The 21,346-nt window shown below is 44.1% G+C and overlaps 1 protein-coding gene across 1 annotated transcript in view; it reads left to right on the top strand.

Annotated features, from left to right (window-relative positions):
• Positions 1–10,208: 10,208 nt before the first annotated feature.
• Positions 10,209–21,346, top strand: part of NOX3 (NADPH oxidase 3) — a 62,752-nt gene continuing 51,614 nt past the window's right edge. Inside the window, exons 1-4 of the mRNA XM_063441250.1 lie at positions 10,209–10,253; positions 12,254–12,349; positions 12,440–12,550; positions 17,792–17,876. Coding sequence (XP_063297320.1) covers positions 10,209–10,253; positions 12,254–12,349; positions 12,440–12,550; positions 17,792–17,876 — 337 coding nt within the window. The remainder of the gene's footprint in view (positions 10,254–12,253; positions 12,350–12,439; positions 12,551–17,791; positions 17,877–21,346) is intronic.

The following is a 21,346-nucleotide window of genomic DNA, read 5'->3' as shown; positions in this document are numbered from 1 at the left end:
TTCACATTGGATACTGTGCCTACTTGCCCAGTGCCACCACTCATATCTGTTTTAACAATTGGTTAAGCTTTTCATTTAAAATAAATATTTTTTTTTCACTGTAATAGAAGAGCAGTTGCCTGCCTGCCAGCTTCTGTGTGAGGTTCACATTGGATACTGTGCCCACTTGCCCAGTGCCACCACTCATATCTGTTTTAACAATTGGTTAAGCTTTAGATTTAAAATAAATAATTTGTTTTCACTGTAATAGAAGAGCAGTTGCCTGCCTGCCAGCTTCTGTGTCAGGTTGGATGCCTTGCCCATTTGCACAGTCAGTGCCACCACTCATATCTGTTTTAACAATTGGTTAAGCTTTAGATTTTAAATAAATACTTTTTTTCACTGTAATAGAAGAGCAGTTGCCTGCCTGCCAGCTTCTGTGTGAGGTTCACATTGGATACTGTGCCCACTTGCCCAGTGCCACCACTCATATCTGTTTTAACAATTGGTTAAGCTTTAGATTTAAAATAAATAATTTGTTTTCACTGTAATAGAAGAGCAGTTGCCTGCCTGCCAGCTTCTGTGTCAGGTTGGATGCCTTGCCCATTTGCACAGTCAGTGCCACCACTCATATCTGTTTTAACAATAGCTTAAGCTTTAGATTTTAAAGAAATCATTTTTTTTCACTGTAATAGAAGATCAGTTAGTTGTCTGCAAGCGTCTGGGTGTCAGGCCTACTTCAGCGTGTGCTCTGTAGACCTGTTCCAGCGTGCTTTGACAGTTGCCAATCATATTTGGTGTCTCTATAGCGTGCTTTTAAAACCAAAATTTGTTTTTCACTGTTATAGATTGAATAGCAGTTACTTGTCTTCAAGCGGGTGTCTCAGGCCTACAGTGTGTGCTCTGCAGCACTGTTCCAGTGCACATTGCCAATCATATCTGGTGTCTCTATAGCGTGCTTTTAAAACCAAAATTTGTTTTTCACTGTTATAGATTGAATAGCAGTTACTTGTCTTCAAGCGGGTGTCTTAGGCCTACAGTGTGTGCTCTGCAGAACTGTTACAGTTCACATTGCCAATCATATCTGGTCTCACAGTAGCTTGCACGCATAGTACCACTAATCCCCCAAAAAATGACAGGCAGAGGCAGGCCACCCCGCAGGTGCCGTCGTGGTCGTGGTGCTGTGATTCCCTTTTGCCCTAGAATAATGCCCAGTTTTCAGAAGCCACGTACCCTGAACTTGAAAAGTTCTGAGGACCTAGTTGACTGGCTAACACAGGACACCCAATCTTGTACAGCCTCCGCTCGGAACCTTGACGCACCATCCTCCTCCAGCTTAGCTTCAGGCACCTCTCAAGATAGCACTCACCCGCCTGCCGCCACCACCAAAACTAGCACCACAGCCGCTTTACTTGGTATGTCAGAGGAGTTATTCACACACCCGTTTGAAGAAATGAGTGATGCGCAACCATTATTGCTAGAGGATGTAGATAACAGGGATATGTCTCAGGCAGGCAGCATTAAACACATGGAGGTACGGTGTGATGATGATGATGTTGTACCCGCTGCTGCTTCCTTTTCTGAGTTGTCAGATACAAGCGAAGCGGTTGATGATGACGATGCGTCCATGGATGTCACGTGGGTGCCCGCTCGGCAAGAAGAAGAACAGGGCGAAAGTTCAGATGGGGAGACAGAGAGGAGGAGGAGACGAGTTGGAAGCAGGGGGGGTCGTCGCAAGGAGCTAGTGGCACAGTCAGACAGCATGCATCGGCACCCGGGGTCAGCCCGACAGCACGCCAATCAACGCATGCTGTGTCCACCACCAGAATGCCGTCATTGCAGAGCTCAGCAGTGTGGCATTTTTTGTGTGTGTCTGTCTCTGACAACAGCGATGCCATTTGCAACCTGTGCCAAAGGAAACTGAGTCGTGGGAGATCCAACACCCACCTAGGTACAACTGCTTTGCGTAGGCACATGATCTCACATCACAAACGCCTATGGGATCAACACATGAGTACAAGCAGCACGCCTACTCTAAGCCTCCTCCTGGTCCAGCATCTTCTGCCACGTCAACCACTGCTGTCCTTCTTGCCCCCTCTCAACCATCCGCCACTCCGTCTCCCGCCTTGAGCAGTTCCCGCTCATCTGCCCACAGTCATGTGTCTGTCAAGGACATGTTTGAGCGTAAGAAGCCAATGTCACCATGTCACCCCCTTGCCCAGCGTCTGACAGCTGGCTTGTCCGAACTATTAGCCCGCCAGCTTTTACCATACAATCTGGTTGAGTCTGAGGCGTTCAAAAAATTTGTAGCTATTGGGACACCGCAGTGGAAGGTACCCGGCCGGAATTTCTTTTCACAAAAGGCAATCCCCAACTTGTACTCGATTGTGCAAAAGGAAGTCATGGCATGTCTGGCACACAGTGTTGGGGCAAGGGTCCATCTGACCACTGATACCTGGTCTGCAAAGCATGGTCAGGGCAGGTATATCACCTACACTGCGCATTGGGTAAACCTGCTGACGGCTGACAAGCAAGGAATGCGTGGCATTGCAGAGGAGTTGGTGACACCGCCATGAATTGCAGGCAGTCCTGCTGCCACCTCCTCTACTCCTCCTACTCCATCCTCTTCCATAACCTCCTCGGCTGAGTCCTCTTGTGCCGCTGCTTCTTGCTCCACATCAACGGCACCCCCCCAGCTCCCCAGGTACTATTCCACATCCCGGATACGGCAGTGTCACGCCGTCTTGGGTTTGACTTGCTTGAAAGCAGAGAGTCACACCGGACAAGCACTCCTGTTCGCCCTGAACGCACAGGTGGAAAAGTGGCTGACTCCGCAGCAACTGGATATCGGCAAAGTGGTGTGTGACAACGGAAAAAATTTGATAGCGGCATTGAAGTTGGGCAAGTTGACACATGTGCCGTGCATGGCACATGTGTGTAATCTGATCGTACAACGCTTTGTGCATAAGTACACAGGCTTACAGGACGTCCTGAAGCAGGCCAGGAAGGTGTGTGGCCATTTCAGGCGTTCCTACACGGCCATGGCTCACTTTGCCGATATCCAGCGGCGAAACAACATGCCAGTGAGGCGCTTGATTTGCGACAGCCCTACACGTTGGAATTCAACACTCCTAATGTTCGACCGCCTGCTCCAACAAGAAAAAGCTGTTAATGAATATTTGTATGACCGGGGTGCTAGGACAGCCTCTGGGGAGCTGGGAATTTTTTTGCCACGTTACTGGACGCTCATGCGCAATGCCTGTAGGCTCATGCGTCCTTTTGAGGAGGTGACAAACCTAGTCAGTCGCAACGAAGGCACCATCAGCGACATCATACCATTTGTTTTCTTCATGGAGCGTGCCCTGCGAAGAGTGCTGGATCAGGCTGTAGATGAGCGTGAAGAGGAAGAGGAAGAGTTGTGGTCACCATCACCACCAGAAACAGCCTTATCAGCATCGCTTGCTGGACCTGCGGCAACGCTGGAAGAGGATTGTGAGGAAGAGGAGTCAGAGGAGGATTGTAGCTTTGAGGAGGAGGAGGAGGAGCAAGACCAAACACAACAGGCATCCCAGGGTGCTCGTTGTCACCTATCTGGTACCCGTGGTGTTGTACGTGGCTGGGGGGAAGAACATACCTTCAATGACATCAGTGAGGAGGAGGAACGGGAAATGAGTAGCTCGGCATCCAACCTTGTGCAAATGGGGTCTTTCATGCTGTCCTGCCTATTGAGGGACCCTCGTATAAAAAGGCGGAAGGAGAACGACCTGTACTGGGTGTCCACGCTACTAGACCCCCGGTATAAGCAGAAAGTGGCGGAAATGTTACCGAATTACAACAAGTCGGAAAGGATGCAGCATTTGCAAAATAAATTAAAAAGTATGCTTTACACAGCGTATAAGGGTGATGTCACAGCACAACGGGAATCTAACAGGGGGAGAGGTGGAAGTCATCCTCCTCCTCCTCCCACGACCACGCCGGCAAGGACAGGACGCTTTAAAGACGTGTTGTTGATGGAGGACATGCGGACCTTTTTAAGTCCTATGCATCGCCACAGCCCTTCGGGATCCACCCTCAGAGAGCGACTCGACCGACAGGTAGCAGACTACCTCGCCTTAACTGCAGATATCGACACTCTGAGGAGCGATGAACCCCTTGACTACTGGGTGTGCAGGCTTGACCTGTGGCCTGAGCTATCCCAATTTGCGATAGAACTTCTGGCCTGCCCCGCTTCAAGTGTCCTGTCAGAAAGGACCTTCAGTGCAGCAGGAGGTATTGTCACTGAGAAGAGAAGTCGCCTAGGTAAAAAAAGTCTAGATTACCTCACCTTTATTAAGATGAATGAGGGATGGATCCCGAAGGGACTGACACTGGGCGATACATTTGCTTAAAAAAGGCCTGATGAGATGAGCTATCTTGGGCTAAAAATGGTCCACACGCTGCTGTATTTTAGCTCTGAATGACGTTTGACTTGCGTGACTTATCCGCCACCAACTAGGGTTCAAGCCGCCATGTTTTAGGGCACTTTCTGCCTGTGAAACAAACATCAATTTTTCTGCCCGCTGCTACAGCAGCGGCTGCAACAATACCAAATTTTTAAGGCATGTGTACATGCCTAATTTTTAGGCCCACTGGTGCAGCACTGTGGCTTCAAAAACCAAACCAAAAATTAAAATCCTCCAAGATGGCACCAATATACCAGTGGTCTAAGCATCTTCCCACCTTGGCCTAAAAAGGGGAGGTGATTCAACAATTAAAAATCTCTGCCATTTACACGTCCACTGATAGGAGACGCGGAAGGTATTAAACTGATATGAACAATACTCCACTCCTATCAGTAGGTCCGTCCCATTGTGATTTATGCCCCCCACCCACCGCGCAGGGATGGGGGCCGGGGGGGAGGAAAGTAGGCCCCCCCATTGTGATTTATGCCCCCCACCCACCGCGCAGGGGTGGGGTCCCAGGGGGGAGGATAGTAGGTCACCCCATTGTGATTTATGGCCCCCACCCACCGCGCAGGGGTTGGGGAGGACAGTAGCTCCCCCCAGTGTGTATCAGGGGCTTTGAGGACAGGTGTCAATCCATACCTGCCAAGTGACCCTATGTAGGGGGAACAGTCTCTATTCTGCTCTGTGTCAGTGTGTATCATGGTCTCTGTGGACGGGGAACAGTCTCTATTCTGCTCTGTGTCAGTGTGTATCATGGTCTCTGTGGACGGGGAACAGTCTCTATTCTGCTCTGTGTCAGTGTGTATCATGGACTCTGTGGACAGGGAACAGTCCCTATTCTGCTCTGTGTCAGTGTGTATCAGGGGTTTTGAGGACAGGTGTCAATCCATATCTGCCAAGTGACCCTATGTAGGGGTAACAGTCCCTATTCTGCTCTGTGTCAGTGTGTATCATGGTCTCTGTGGACAGGGAACAGTCTCTATTCTGCTCTGTGTCAGTGTGTATCAGGGGTTTTGAGGACAGGTGTCAATCCATATCTGCCAAGTGACCCTATGTAGGGGGAACAGTCCCTATTCTGCTCTGTGTCAGTGTGTATCAGGGGTTTTGAGGACAGGTGTCAATCCATATCTGCCAAGTGACCCTATGTAGGGGGAACAGTCTCTATTCTGCTCTGTGTCAGTGTGTATCAGGGCTGGGCTTTGAGGACAGGTGTCAATGTTAGGTTATTTCTGCCCTTTATGGATTAAAAGCAGACTCTGCATCAACTGTGCAATTTTCCATGGGAGTTTTGCCATGGATCCCCCTCTGGCATGCCACAGTCCAGGTGTTAGTCCCCTTGAAACAACTTTTCCATCACTATTGTGGCCAGAAAGAGTCCCTGTTGTTTTTAAAATTCGCCTGCCCATTGAAGTCAATGGCGGTTCGCCGGTTCGCGAACATTTGCGGAAGTTCGCGTTCGCCGTTCGCGAACCGAAAATTTCGGGTTCGCGACAACACTACTGCAATTGGATAAATACTTGCAAAAACATAACATACAGGGATATCATTTCTAATTAGTGGGGTAATAGCTGCTTGATCCAAGGAGACATTTGACTGCTATTTTGGGGTCAAGAAGGAATTTTTTCCTAGTTTGTTGCAAATTAGTAAGCACTTCAGACAAGTTTTTTTGCCTTCTTTTGGATCAACAGCAAAAACATATGTGAGGAAGGCTGAACTTGATGGACACAAGCCTCTTTTCAGCTATGTAACTATGTAACTAGAGATGTCGCGAACATAAAAATTTCTGTTCGCGAACGGCGAACGCGAATTTCCGCAAATGTTCACGAACGGGCGAACCGCCATAGACTTCAATAGGCAGGCACATTTTAAAACCCACAGGGACTCTTTCTGGCCACAATAGTGATGGAAAAGTTGTTTCAAGGGGACTAACACCTGGACTGTGGCATGCCGGAGGGGGATCCATGGCAAAACTCCCATGGAAAATTACATAGTTGATGCAGAGTCTGGTTTTAATCCATAAAGGGCATAAATCACCTAACATTCCTAAATTGTTTGGAATAACGTGCTTTAAAACATCAGGTATGATGTTGTATCGATCAGGTAGTGTAAGGGATACGCCCGCTTCACAGTGACAGACCAAACTCACCGTTTAACGCACCGCAAACAACTGCAAACAGTCCATTTGCACAACCGCAAACTCCCCATTTGCACAAGGTTGGATACCAAGCTTGCCATGTCCCGTTCCTTGTCCTCACTGATGTCATTGAAGGTCTCTTCCTCCACCCAGCCATGTACAACACCAAGGGTCCCTGAAAGGTGACAACAAGCCCCCTGGAACGCCTGCTGTGTTTGGTCTTCAACCTCCTCAAAGCCACCTTCCTCCTCTGACTCCTCTTCTTCAGACTCCTCTCTCTGCGTTGCCTCTCTCTGCGTTATTATAAGATGTGTTAAGTAGTACTATTCCTATCAGTTTAATCACTGTCAGTCCCTTCGGGATCCATCCCTCATTCATCTTAATAAAGGTGAGGTAATCTAGACTTTTTTGACCTAAGCGACTTCTGTTCTCAGTAACAATACCTCCTGCTGCACTGAAGGTCCTTTCTGACAGGACACTTGAAGCGGGGCAGGCCAGAAGTTCTATCGTAAATTGGGATAGCTCAGGCCACAGGTCAAGCCTGCACACCCAGTAGTCAAGGGGTTCATCGCTCCTCAGAGTGTCGATATCTGCAGTTAAGGCGAGGTAGTCTGCTACCTGTCGGTCGAGTCGTTCTCTGAGGGTGAACCCCGAAGGGCTGTGGCGATGCATAGGACTTAAAAAGCTCCGCATGTTCTCCATCAACAACACGTTTGTAAAGCGTCCTGTCCTTGCCGGCGTGGTTGTGGGAGGAGGAGGATTACTTTCACCTCTTCCCCTGTTAGATTCCCGTTGTGCTGTGACATCACCCTTATATGCTGTGTAAAGCATACTTTTTAATTTATTTTGGAACTGCTGCATCCTTTCCGACTTGCGGTAATTCGGTAACATTTCAGGCACTTTCTGCTTATACCGGGGACACCCAGTACAGGTCGTTCTCCTTCAGCCTTTTTATACGAGGGTCCCTCAACAGACACGACAGCATGAAAGACCCCATTTGCACAGGGTTGGATGCCGAGCTACTCATGTCCTATTCCTCGTCCTCAGTGATCTCACTGAAGGTATGTTCTTCCCCCCAGCCACGTACAACACCACGGGTACCAGATAGGTGACAACGAGCACCCTGGGATGCCTGTTGTGGTTGGTCTTCCTCCTCCTCCTCAAAGCCACATTCCTCCTCTGACTCCTCTTCCTTACAATCCTCTTCCAGCGTTGCAGTGGTTGATGTGGCTGAAGATGCTGGACCAGGAGGAGGATGGCGGCTTTGAGTTTGTGTGCTGTTTATACTCAGGTGTTTGTGATGTGCGATCATGTGCCTAGCAAAGCAGTTGTACCTAGTTTCTTTTGGCACAGGTTGCAAATGGCATCGCTGTTGTCAGAGGCAGACACACAAAAAAAATGCCACACTGCTGAGCTCTGCAATGACGGCATTCTGGTGGTGGCAACAGCATGCATTGATTGGCGTGCTGTCTGGCTGTGCCACTAGCTCCTTGCGACGACCTTCCCCTGCTTCCAACTCGTCTCCTCCTCCTCTCTGTCTCCCCATCTGAACTTTCCCCCTGTTCTTCTTCTCTTCTAGCGGGCACCCACGTGACATCCACGGACGCATCGTCATCATCAACCGCTTTACTTGTATCTGACAACTCAGCAAAGGAAGCAGCAGTGGGTACAACATCATCATCATCATCACAACGTACGTCCATGTGTGTAATGCTGCCGGACAGAGACATATCCCTGTTATCTACATCCTCTGGCAATAATGGTTGCGCATCACTCATTTCTTCCAACTGATGTGTAAATAACTCCTCTGACACATCAAGTGAAGCGGCTGTGGTGCTAGTGTTTGTGGTGGCGGCAGGCGGACGAGTGGTAACTTGAAAGGTGCCCGAAGCTAAGCTGGAGGAGGATGGTGCGTCAAGGTTCCGAGCGGAAGCTGTAGAAGATTGGGTGTCCTGTGTTAGCCAGTCAACTATGTCCTCAGAACTTTTCGAGTTCAGGGTACGTGGCCTCTGAACACTGGGCATTATTCTAGGGCCAAAGGGAATCATAGCACCACGACCACGACGGCCCCTGCGGGGTGGCCTGCCTCTGCCTGTCATTTTTTTTTCGATTAGTGGTACTATGGGTGCAAGCTACTGTGACAACAGATATGAGTGGCACTGTGCACTGGCAGAAGTTGGCAGAGTAGACGCTGTAGGCCTGACACACATGCTTGCAGACAACTAACTGCTATTTAATCTATTACAGTCAAAAATGTTTTTTGTTTTTTTTAAATGTACACTACTGTTACACCAGATATGAGTTGCACTGGTGTGACACTGTGCCCTGGCAGGCCCTGAAACGCACACGCGTGAAGGAAACTGACTGCTATTATTTCACAGTCAAAAAAGTTTTTTTTTTTTTAAATGTACACTACTGTTACACCAGATATGAGTTGCACTGGTGTGACACTCTGCCCTGGCAGGCCCTGAAACGCACACGTGTGAAGGAAACTGACTGCTATTATTTCACAGTCAAATTTCTTTTTTTTTTTTTAATGTACACTACTGTTACACCAGATATGAGTTGCACTGGTGTGACACTGTGCCCTGGCAGGCCCTGAAACGCTATTATATCACAGTCAAAAAAGTTTTTTTTTTTTAAATGCAAGCTATTGTGACACCAGATATGAGTGGTGGCACTGGGCAAGTGGGCACCGTATACGCTGTGAGCCTGACACACACGCTGGCAGGCAGGCAACTGCAATTAGATTACACAGGAAAAAAAAAAAGCAGACTGATGTTCAGATGAGTCCTTCAGGACTGTAGTGGACACTGAACACACTAGCCTAGCTATCCATTTTCCCTATTAAATCAGCAGCAGCTACACTGTCCCTCCTCTCACTAAGAATGCAGCTTCCGAATGAATGTAAAATGGATGCTGTCCAGGAGGTGGGAGGATCTGGGAGGGAGGGTCTGCTGCTGATTGGCTGGAATGTGTCTGCTGACTGTGAGGTACAGGGTCAAAGGTTACTCAATGATGACAAATTGGGGGCGGACCGAACATCGCATATGTCCGCCCGCCGTGGCGAACGCGAACAAGCTATGTTCGCCAGGAACTATTCGCCAGCGAACTATTCGGGACATCTCTATATGTAACCCCTTGAAGTCTCTTACTAAAAATTGTACTTTATAGACATAACACTTGTAAACCAGGATTATTCACTAAAGTCAGAATTTTCACAAATTTAATCTCTGTGTATTAGAACTGATGCAAATATAGCCAAGCTGGGAGTTTTCAAGATCAGCTATTTTTCCTCAGTTTTGCCATTTGGATTTAATTTAGGGTTCTGACTTTATGCATAATTCAGACCTTAGTGAATAACCCTGTAAATATATAGCATTTACAGCAGCTGAGATAAATACGGGTAAGAACTGACTCATCTTCTCAAAGGAATGATTGAGAATAGACCACCTTTTTGTTTGTCTTGATCACATGACCATGACAGGCTGGTGATGTGCTTTTGTCAGATGGGCTTTAATTAGAAAATTCCAAGAAGAAGAAGAAGATATGCAACAGTTCAAAGTACTTGAACCAAGAGACACCAGAAGCAAAGTGCCAAAAAACTTTTACAGTAAAAAGATACTATAGTTTAACAGTCATATTTAAAAATGGGCTACTGGATTTTGAATGAAACTACAACTTTCCTAATCATGGTAAGTAAATATGTTCAATTTATAATCTATAATAGTGTGGAAGTTGTTGAATTCTAGAATTATGTGTGGCATTCCAGCTACTGTTAAGATTTAACTCCCAAATCTCTCAGCAATCCACAATGGCCTGACAAGCAGAAACCACATCATTTTGGCTGACAAGCTGCAGACTGTGTAACTGCTTTAAAACCTCCACACACAGACATTCACACACACCCATGCAAAACAAACGGATAGCATTTGTTTTGCAGTTACATTTTCATTCAACACTTTTCATTTTAAATCTTATGAAACAGCATTGTTAACAGTGCCTGCTTCAGCCTTTCCAATTTCAGTTATGGAATATTCTTTTAAAATGTGATTACTTTTCACAACTAATAGATTAGACACAAAGTAGTAATTATTTTTTTTTCCCCTTGCATGTTAAATAGTTTTGTTTTTTTCAAAACTGTTAGGCGTGCACATGTCTAATATGTTTGATCAAGAATTATTGATACACTGTATTGCTGACCTACCTATAGATGGTATTTTCAGACTAGTTGCATATGTATTGGCAATAGTAGTCCATGTCTATACAAGGTTATTCATTGAAGTGAGATCTGTCAGGAATTCAAAGTGAATTTAACAGGGTTATTTACTAAAGTGAGAATTCAAAGTGAATTAAAAGTGAATTTGAAATGTATGGCTAAAATAGGGGAATATTAAAAATCTCTAATTCAGCTACGCTTCCAGTTTAGATACTTTGGCCTGCAAATTGAAATTCACTTTTAATTCACCTTGAATTCTCGCTTTAGTGAAGAATCTCGTTTAAATTTAAGGCCAAAATATCCAGATTGAAAGCATTGGCCAATCTGACTAAACGTTCACTTTCATTTTGAATTCCAGATGATTCTCACTTTAGTGAAAATGTTTAAATAAGATTTGTGTTCATGAGTCATCACATCTTGGCTTCCTTGTTTGCTAATTCATTATAGGAAAATCAAAGGACTCAATCAGTTGTATTGTCACTTGCACATCATTATACATTCTTAACAGGTATCCATTAATCTGTAGTTATGGATTGTGGAAAATTGACAAGAAAAGTGCAAATTTTAGGCCAATTATTTACAATTTCTGCACAAGTAAATAAACGTTATTATTAATAAATAATAATAATAATAATAATAATAATAATATAGTGGATCATTAACCAGTAGGTCAGAACCACTACTCTCCACTGGTGAGTTTGCTCAGACAAGTTAAATATGATGTAGAAGTGTTTGTGGTTGTGATTTAAATATCACAGTGTATATTTTGTTAGGTTATGAAAATAGATATTGTGTAATAAATGATCAAGGTTAATTATTAAACTGAGAATTTAAGGTGAATTCAAAATAAATTTAAAATCTAAACTCAGAATAGCCAAATTGGAAAATCAGCTATGCTTTCAGTTTGCTACTCTATCCTTAATTTGAAATTCTCTTTGAATTCACTTTAAAGTCTCACATTAGTGAATAACCCAATGTATTGTATGATATGGAAATAGACTCACCGTAGAAGAGAATATGAAAATAACACAATAATATTAACCACGTCTGTGATTCAAATTGATCATAGACAAGGAAAGGAAAAACAAATTTTAAAAAAATGCAATTCAGAAAGCCATAACTACTACAAAGTGCTGGGGGTGTTCTTTGTGGTGCTTGGAGTGTTTCTTTAAAGAAGCTAGGAGCTTGAAAGAGTGCAGAGAACGACTATAAAATTAATGTGAGAAATGGAAGAATTTTAGCATTGACGAAATTATGGCTGCTACAGAAGTTCTATAATTGTCTCCATAGATGAGCATGATGTTCTCCTGATTGAAGGGGTCTTACTACTGCTGCAGGCGGTATAGAGCATCCGCAGGGAACTGTAAATCATTGTTTAAGTTTTATATATATATATCATTTTTATTATTATTATTATTATATTCATGGTAGCAGACCTTTAAATAAAACAGTCTGATATTTGCTTTTTCCTTGAAGGTAACCTGGCTGGGATTAAACATATATCTATTCATTGATACCTTTTTGTGGTACGAGAAGGCGGAATCTTTTCTCTATACACGAATTATTCTTGGTGTAAGTATTATTTTATTATTGAACATGTATTTCTAATTCTAATTCAGTGTTATGTTTGATAAAAATGAAATATATTATTTTCTGATACAGTCAGCCTTGGCATGGGCAAGAGCTTCTGCAATGTGTCTCAACTTCAACTGCATGCTTATCCTGTTGCCAGTTTGCCGAAATTTTATTTCATTCCTTAGAAGAACGAGCACAGTAAGTTATTGTCTTCTTTCATGATTCATCTATCATCTCTGTCTAAAAGTCATATATTTAGTGATATTGTAAAAAAGTGTCTTGCCAATAAATGAAATGAGACATAGTCACTCATTTTACTGTTATAAAATTATTAGTAAGTATTAATGTGCTGGATATTTTATTTACAACCACTAGTTACTTTTGAATGGGTCATAACGGTAGGAGACTGGATGTGCAGTGGTTCAGCTTGAAACACTGCATCTCTCGAGATATTTTTAATTGTGTGCTGGACGCTAGTTGCACCCCAAGCACACGCAACTTGGGCAGCCTAGAACTCTGTTTCAAGCTTCCTCGTGTCAATTCTATGCATAAATTATGTCTGTCGCAAGCAAGAACTGCACGCTGGCGACAGACATAACTGCTTCTCTCTTGCCTGCAGAGCCTGCAAGGGAGAAGCTCTTGTCTTCCTCCCACCCCCAGGGCCGCCATCAGGGGGTGACAACCGTGACGGTTGTCACGGGCCCGGCGGTCCTGGGGGGTCCGGACTGCTTTGGCAGTCCAGGGCCCCACAATTACTCTCTGCACCTACATATAGTGATGATCGCTATATATAGGTACAGCCGCGTGTCCCCTCCCCCCCCCCCCCGGCTCCCTAGACTTGCAGAGGGGGCCCAACGGAATGTAGCTGTACTTTACAGCATTTCCTGCTCTCTAACTCCTGCGAGATGTGCGGCTGTTAGAGCGTTGCCATGGCAACGCTCCGCGCGGCGCGCATAACACATCTCGCGGGAGTTAGAGAGCAGGAAATGCTGTAAAGTACAGCTACAGTCCGCTGGGCCCCCTCTGCAATGGGGGGGGGGGGGGCACAATGGCACCAGACCGGGCCACCAGGGATCAAAGAATCTTCCCCCCTCCCTGCACCAGCTAAGAAACAGGGAGGGGGCGAATAACGTTACATTTACATGCATACACTACTAAACACACACACACACACTGCATCCACTACACTGACACACACACACACTGCATCCACTACACTGACACACACACTGCATCCACTACACTGACACACACACACACACTGCATCCACTACACTGACACACACACTGCATCAACTACACTGACACACACACACTGCATCCACTACACTGACACACACACACACACTACATCCACTACACTGACACACACACTGCATCCACTACACTGACACACTGCATCCACTACACTGACACACACACACACACTGCATCCACTACACTGACACACACACTGAATCCACTACACTGACACACCCACACTGCATCCACTACACTGACACACACACTGCATCCACTACACTGACACACACACTGCATCCACTACACTGACACACACACTGCATCCATTACACTGACACACACACACACACTGCATCCACTACACTGACACACACACACTGCATCCACTACACTGACACACACACTGCATCCATTACACTGACACACACACTGCATCCACTACACAGACACACACACTGCATCCATTACACTGACACACACACACTGCATCCACTACACTGACACACACACACACACTGCATCCACTACACTGACACACACACTGCATCCACTACACTGACACACACACTGCATCCATTACACTGACACACACACTGCATCCACTACACTGACACACACACTGCATCCATTACACTGACACACATGCACACTGCATCCACTACACTGACACACACGCACACTGCATCCACTACACTGACACACACTGCATCCACTACACTGACGCACACACACTGCATCCATTACACTGACGCACACACACTGCATCCACTACACTGACACACACTACATCCATTACACTGACACACACACTGCATCCACTACACTGACACACACACACACACTGCATCCACTACACTGACACACACACTGCATCCACTACACTGACACACACACTGCATCCATTACACTGACACACACACTGCATCCACTACACTGACACACACACTGCATCCATTACACTGACACACATGCACACTGCATCCACTACACTGACACACACGCACACTGCATCCACTACACTGACACACACTGCATCCACTACACTGACGCACACACACTGCATCCATTACACTGACGCACACACACTGCATCCACTACACTGACACACACTACATCCATTACACTGACACACACACTGCATCCACTACACTGACACACACACACACACTGCATCCACTACACTGACACACACACTGCATCCACTACACTGACACACAGACTGCATCCATTACACTGACACACACACTGCATCCATTACACTGACACACACACTGCATCCATTACACTGACACACACACACTGCATCCACTACACTGACACACACACACTGCATCCACTACACTGACACACACACTGCATCCACTACACTGACACACACACTGCATCCACTACACTGACACACACACTGCATCAACTACACTGACACACACACACTGCATCCACTACACTGACACACACACACACACTACATCCACTACACTGACACACACACTGCATCCACTACACTGACACACTGCATCCACTACACTGACACACACACACACACACTGCATCCACTACACTGACACACACACTGAATCCACTACACTGACACACCCACACTGCATCCACTACACTGACACACACACTGCATCCACTACACTGACACACACACTGCATCCACTACACTGACACACACACTGCATCCATTACACTGACACACACACACACACTGCATCCACTACACTGACACACACACACTGCATCCACTACACTGACACACACACTGCATCCATTACACTGACACACACACTGCATCCACTACACAGACACACACTGCATCCATTACACTGACACACACACACTGCATCCACTACACTGACACACACACACACACACTGCATCCACTACACTGACACACACACTGCATCCACTACACTGACACACACACTGCATCCATTACACTGACACACACACTGCATCCACTACACTGACACACACACTGCATCCATTACACTGACACACATGCACACTGCATCCACTACACTGACACACACGCACACTGCATCCACTACACTGACACACACTGCATCCACTACACTGACGCACACACACTGCATCCATTACACTGACGCACACACACTGCATCCACTACACTGACACACACTACATCCATTACACTGACACACACACTGCATCCACTACACTGACACACACACACACTGCATCCACTACACTGACACACACACTGCATCCACTACACTGACACACACACTGCATCCATTACACTGACACACACACTGCATCCACTACACTGACACACACACTGCATCCATTACACTGACACACATGCACACTGCATCCACTACACTGACACACACGCACACTGCATCCACTACACTGACACACACTGCATCCACTACACTGACGCACACACACTGCATCCATTACACTGACGCACACACACTGCATCCACTACACTGACACACACTACATCCATTACACTGACACACACACACTGCATCCACTACACTGACACACACACACACTGCATCCACTACACTGACACACACACTGCATCCACTACACTGACACACAGACTGCATCCATTACACTGACACACACACTGCATCCATTACACTGACACACACACTGCATCCATTACACTGACACACACACACTGCATCCACTACACTGACACACACGCACACTGCATCCACTACACTGACACACACACTGCATCCACTACACTGACGCACACACACTGCATCCATTACACTGACGCACACACACTGCATCCACTACACTGACACACACTGCATCCATTACACTGACACACACACTGCATCCACTACACTGACACACACACACACACACTGCATCCACTACACTGACACACACACTGCATCCACTACACTGACACACACACTGCATACACTACACTGACACACACACTGCATACACTACACTGACACACACACACACTGCATTCATTGCACTGACACACACACTGCATTCATTACACTAACACACACTGCATTCATTGCAGGGGGAGGCCGGCCGGGCGGGGAGGGGGGGTGTGGGGGTTCCAGACCTTGTGCTTTGTCAGGGGCCCCACAATTTCTGGTGGCGGCCCTGCCCACCCCTGAATTGAGCCCTCTTTCTTCCCAATCCCCTCTGTTTGTTTTGATAATTACCCACCTTCCTTCGCCTCCTACCTGCACCTGAGAAGCCTTTGATTAGATCGTGGGCATATAGACTAATGGCAATAGGGCATTATTCTATTAACTGTGAAAAAAACGCTTGGAGAAATCCTTTAACTTACAATACAAATAGGGTTTTTTTTGTTTTTGACTGTTCAAAACAAAAATCCATATTTCGTGACATCAGACAAAAGTTTGGCAGGTCTGATGTTAGGAGGGGAAGGGTGTGCATGTGCATGGAACTAACATCGTGGACAATACTGAGATCCATAAAGGGCAATTCATCTACTTTCTTCTTCAATGCTAGAGCAAGAGCATCCTCCAATGCTTTTGTATAACTTTATGAAGTTTATGAAACTGAGTACAAGACTAAGAGATACATTTTAGTTAAATGGATTTGTTCAACAAATATCCCTACAGATTCCAGCATTGGATAATGCAAGCAATTCAGATCTATCTATCATTCTTAACTACTTGAATTACTTCTGGTGAAAGCAGCCTCTATTCAGAACCCTATCAGTTATGTTTATCAATTTCAATCTTGGAAATATCAGATTGAGACACAATCCTCCCTACACATACTGTCTGGTCCCTGTTCAAGTACTGATAATGCTGTAGTGTCATTTATGCAATGGAAACTTTAATTTCATCTATATTTTAACACCATTCATTTCCTGAGCCTGTCACCTCACCTGCTCAGCCAAAGGATGGCTTTAATATGTGAATTAAATAGACAGTGCTAATGTGGAAGTGTAATATATTTATCAATATTCCAGCAAGCGGGGGCTGGCAGCAGGGTCCTAAGGGACCTCTTGTTTGATCAAGCTTCACAAAAACAGCTTGATCAAGAACAGGGTTATGGCACCCTCAACCTAATTGCACTAAAACCACTACACTGGTATATATTGGTTATGACGAGTTAACTGCTTCTGTAATATTACAATAGCTTACACTCAAATAAAAAAAAAAATAGTTGAAAAAAAAAAAAAGACTAATAGAGTAATTTTTCTTATAGTGCTGCAGGGGAAATCTAAGGAGAATACTGGACAAAAACATTACTTTTCACAGACTGGTTGGTTATATGATCACATTACATGCAGGTAAATAAATGTCACCATTTGTATTTGGCTCAGAAATATGTGACATCTCGACAGCACTGAAGAAACAAGTTATAATTGAATAGACTATAGTTCAAAGATGCCTCTTGTCCCTATGTCTTTGCACACACTTATTTATAACTACAGCAATTTGCATGTTTAGGTACCATAGCAACTTAATCTAAAATAATTTGTTATGGTGCCAGTAGGCCCCCAACGGTTTATCCCCAAAGTGAGCCTCAGCTCCCCCAGATGGATCTGGTTTCTGATCTTAGTTTTAGGAAGCACGGAGTGTGGCTTGGCAGGGGAGCCAGGTGATTGGCTGAACACAATCAGTTGACGCTCTCCACCAGTCAGTGACTCCCATTCATAAAACTGTCTTGAAAAAGGTATGATTGCTACAACATATCCTTGTGAACAAGATCTCTGATCCATATATTTCACATGCAAACACATGACATTTCCCTTTGAAATGTTTCTGGCACACAGAACATCTCAATTTAAACAGTTATAGCTTGCACCTCTACATGACATATAACAATGCCCCAAGTTCTAAAGCGTCACAGACAACCTTCTTGAGTGTCAGTGGGACATACGACATCCCTGCCATGGTTTACTATTATTCTACGCATGTAAAAGGAGCACAACGGAATTGTGTCATTATGCTTTTTTTTTTTTTTTTATATTCTTTATTTTTGTTGGGCATAGTAACAAAACAATGTGATTCATAATGCCAAAACAGCATAAACAGACATTGTGCAACAAGTCAGTGCATTGTGGTTAGCATTGAGACTACACAGCACATTTTATATTTAACGGCAGTCTACATGGACAGTGACGTGTGGAGAAGGGCAAACAATAGGGCTGATAAGACCTGGTACACATCAAAACCATTTTGTGTGAGGACTCTTGTGTGTATGCTATAATAATATCTAAGGTATAGACCTGTGTTTGGGGGGGTAATTTATGGCACTTCACTGGTAAGCCAATATGGTGACTGTGCCCTTTTAATAGATAAATTAATTGTGATTGAAGGGGGAGAAAAACAGGACTGCAAACTTGTTTTAGTCCAGTAGAAAAGGTTAATTTCTGATACACCTCGTTTATGTAGTAATAAGAACTCTTTCAGGCCAGTTGCTAATTACATAACTTTCTTTGTCTCTCAAAAAATGGATGATCAGTAGAATTGCGTACATCAGAACCCAAACTAACCCTGGTGGCTGAGGGTTACTTCTGTATTGTTTGACAAAGTACATGTTTTAGTAATTTGTATTTTACATTTTTGTACTATTGAAATAATGCATTTCATCTTCCGAAATTTATATAAATGAAAGTCACGGAAAATATGTTTTTATGTCAGATGCAAAGTGCAAAGTAGAATGAAAAGTGAAAAGCAGAATTATTTCACTCAATTGAAAGTTGTCTTCACTGCTTTTAGGCATTGTTTAATATAATCAGGCTTTTCAGCATTTACAATATACAAGGTCTATTTCACTAGCATCAACCATTATCTTGCTGCGTCAATAACAGGTTTTCCTAATAGAGGTGAACAACCTTGAAAGAGGTGCATTTAGATCTATGTTTACATGCCAACCTTTAATTTCTCATCGGTTCTCACATTACTTCAAAAGCAAGCTTTAATTGCTAAAATTGGAAGGGATGTAATTATAGCCTGTTGGAGCTAGTGCATGTTCAAAGAAGGATACACAACATTGTTATCTGTAATCAACAGCACAATTGAAAATCCACTCAAGGGATCAGTACTTATGCTGGCTTTTTGCCTTCCTGGATTCCTGTACATCATGAATGCCGATATAATGCTAGCATTGTATTATTAAACCCTCTTCTCAGACTTATAACCGACTTATCAACAATTATTTCCAACTGTTAAATTTGTCTAAAAAAAAAAAGTTTAATGAAAGCATTTGTACGTTATAATTGTGTCAATCAGCCTCCAAAAGTGCAGTAACAGCTCTGCTCGTTCATGTTATCCCTTGATTTGCACTCTGTATCTGAATGTACTGCGCACACTGTTATATCTGGTACTTTGTTAGGCTGTTGCTTCATGAGAAAAGATTCAAGAGTGCACTTACGTACTTACAAGCATATAATTGTATTCCATTTAGGTTTTACTTAATGTTGGTTGTAATACTTGTAAGTACATTATTTTACTAGGTAGAGCTATTTTTGTTTTGTTTTCCCATTAGGAATCTCTCACTCCTCTATCAATAACACTGAAATACTCATAGTCTATACAATAGTCAATGCTACCTATATAAAGCTGATAATATGATGTTCATAACCCTACTTAAAGATGCCAAGTTACACGGCTCAACCGACTGTATCTTTGTCACCCCTCGCCGGCCCCCAGGTTAGGCATTGTCATCTGTTTTTTTTCTTTTCTTTTTTATATTCTTAATTTATTTTCTATGATTTATATTTAAAAAAAACAAAAGAGATATGCATATCATGACCAGTTTTATAATATTTCAATGAGGAATCCTAGAGAGTTTATTAGCAAATTTTAGGAAAATAGCACAATTTTTATTTCCAACCAATAGGGGATGACTACTTACTAGGCTTTCCTAATTGTGTGTTAATAGCCTTTAACTGCTCAGTGTTGCTTCAATTACACTGTTACCAGCTGTTGTGCTATTACTTGTGACTCATATTCTCATCTACTTACTATCATGTCTTGCATATACTTTATTGTTGTGATCATACCTCAATAATACTTGAACAAGATTAACCATTAGGTGACTTTAGGCAGCTGCCTATGACCCAAGAATTACATAGGGGCTTCTGAACCATGCATTTCCTTGGCTACATTCACAACTCTATGAAAAGAGTGAAGGAGGAGATAACAAGTAACCTGTGTAGGGCCCCATGAGTTCTTAATCCTTCTCTGAGAGGAACTTTAATGTTTCAAATTTTTATGTTTAATAATGTGCCTATCCCAGTTATTGAATTTAGTTTTTCGTATGGCGAACAGATAAACTGTGTAATAGGTACTAATATTTCTAATAAAGTTTGATGTTTTCTCTAATTTTAGAAACATAGAATGTGACAGCAGATAAGAACAATTTGGCCAATCTAGTCTGCCCAATTTTCTTAATACTTGCATTAGTCTCTTATATCTAGGATAGCTTTATGCTCATCCCACTCATGCTTAAGCTCCCTCACTGTGTTGACCTCTACCACTTCAACTGGAAAGCTATTCCATGCATTCACTACCCTCTCAGTAATAAGAATACTTCCTGATATTATTTTTAAACCTTTGCCCCTCTAATTTAAGACTACAGTGGTACCTTGGTTTACAAACGCCTCGGTTAACATCATTTTTGGTTTACAAATGAAAATCCATTGAAAATAATGCCTCGGTTTACAAATTATTTTCGCAATACAAAGTTTCCCCAGGATGCATTATACCTGGGAGGTTTATAGCGCCACCCCCATGCTGGAGTCTGTGGGAA

Source organism: Pelobates fuscus, chromosome 2 (assembly GCF_036172605.1).
Source record: "Pelobates fuscus isolate aPelFus1 chromosome 2, aPelFus1.pri, whole genome shotgun sequence".
In the NCBI taxonomy this organism is placed as follows: domain Eukaryota; kingdom Metazoa; phylum Chordata; class Amphibia; order Anura; family Pelobatidae; genus Pelobates; species Pelobates fuscus.
Note: the sequence above shows the minus strand (reverse complement) of the source record. Positions and strands in the feature narration are given on the sequence as shown.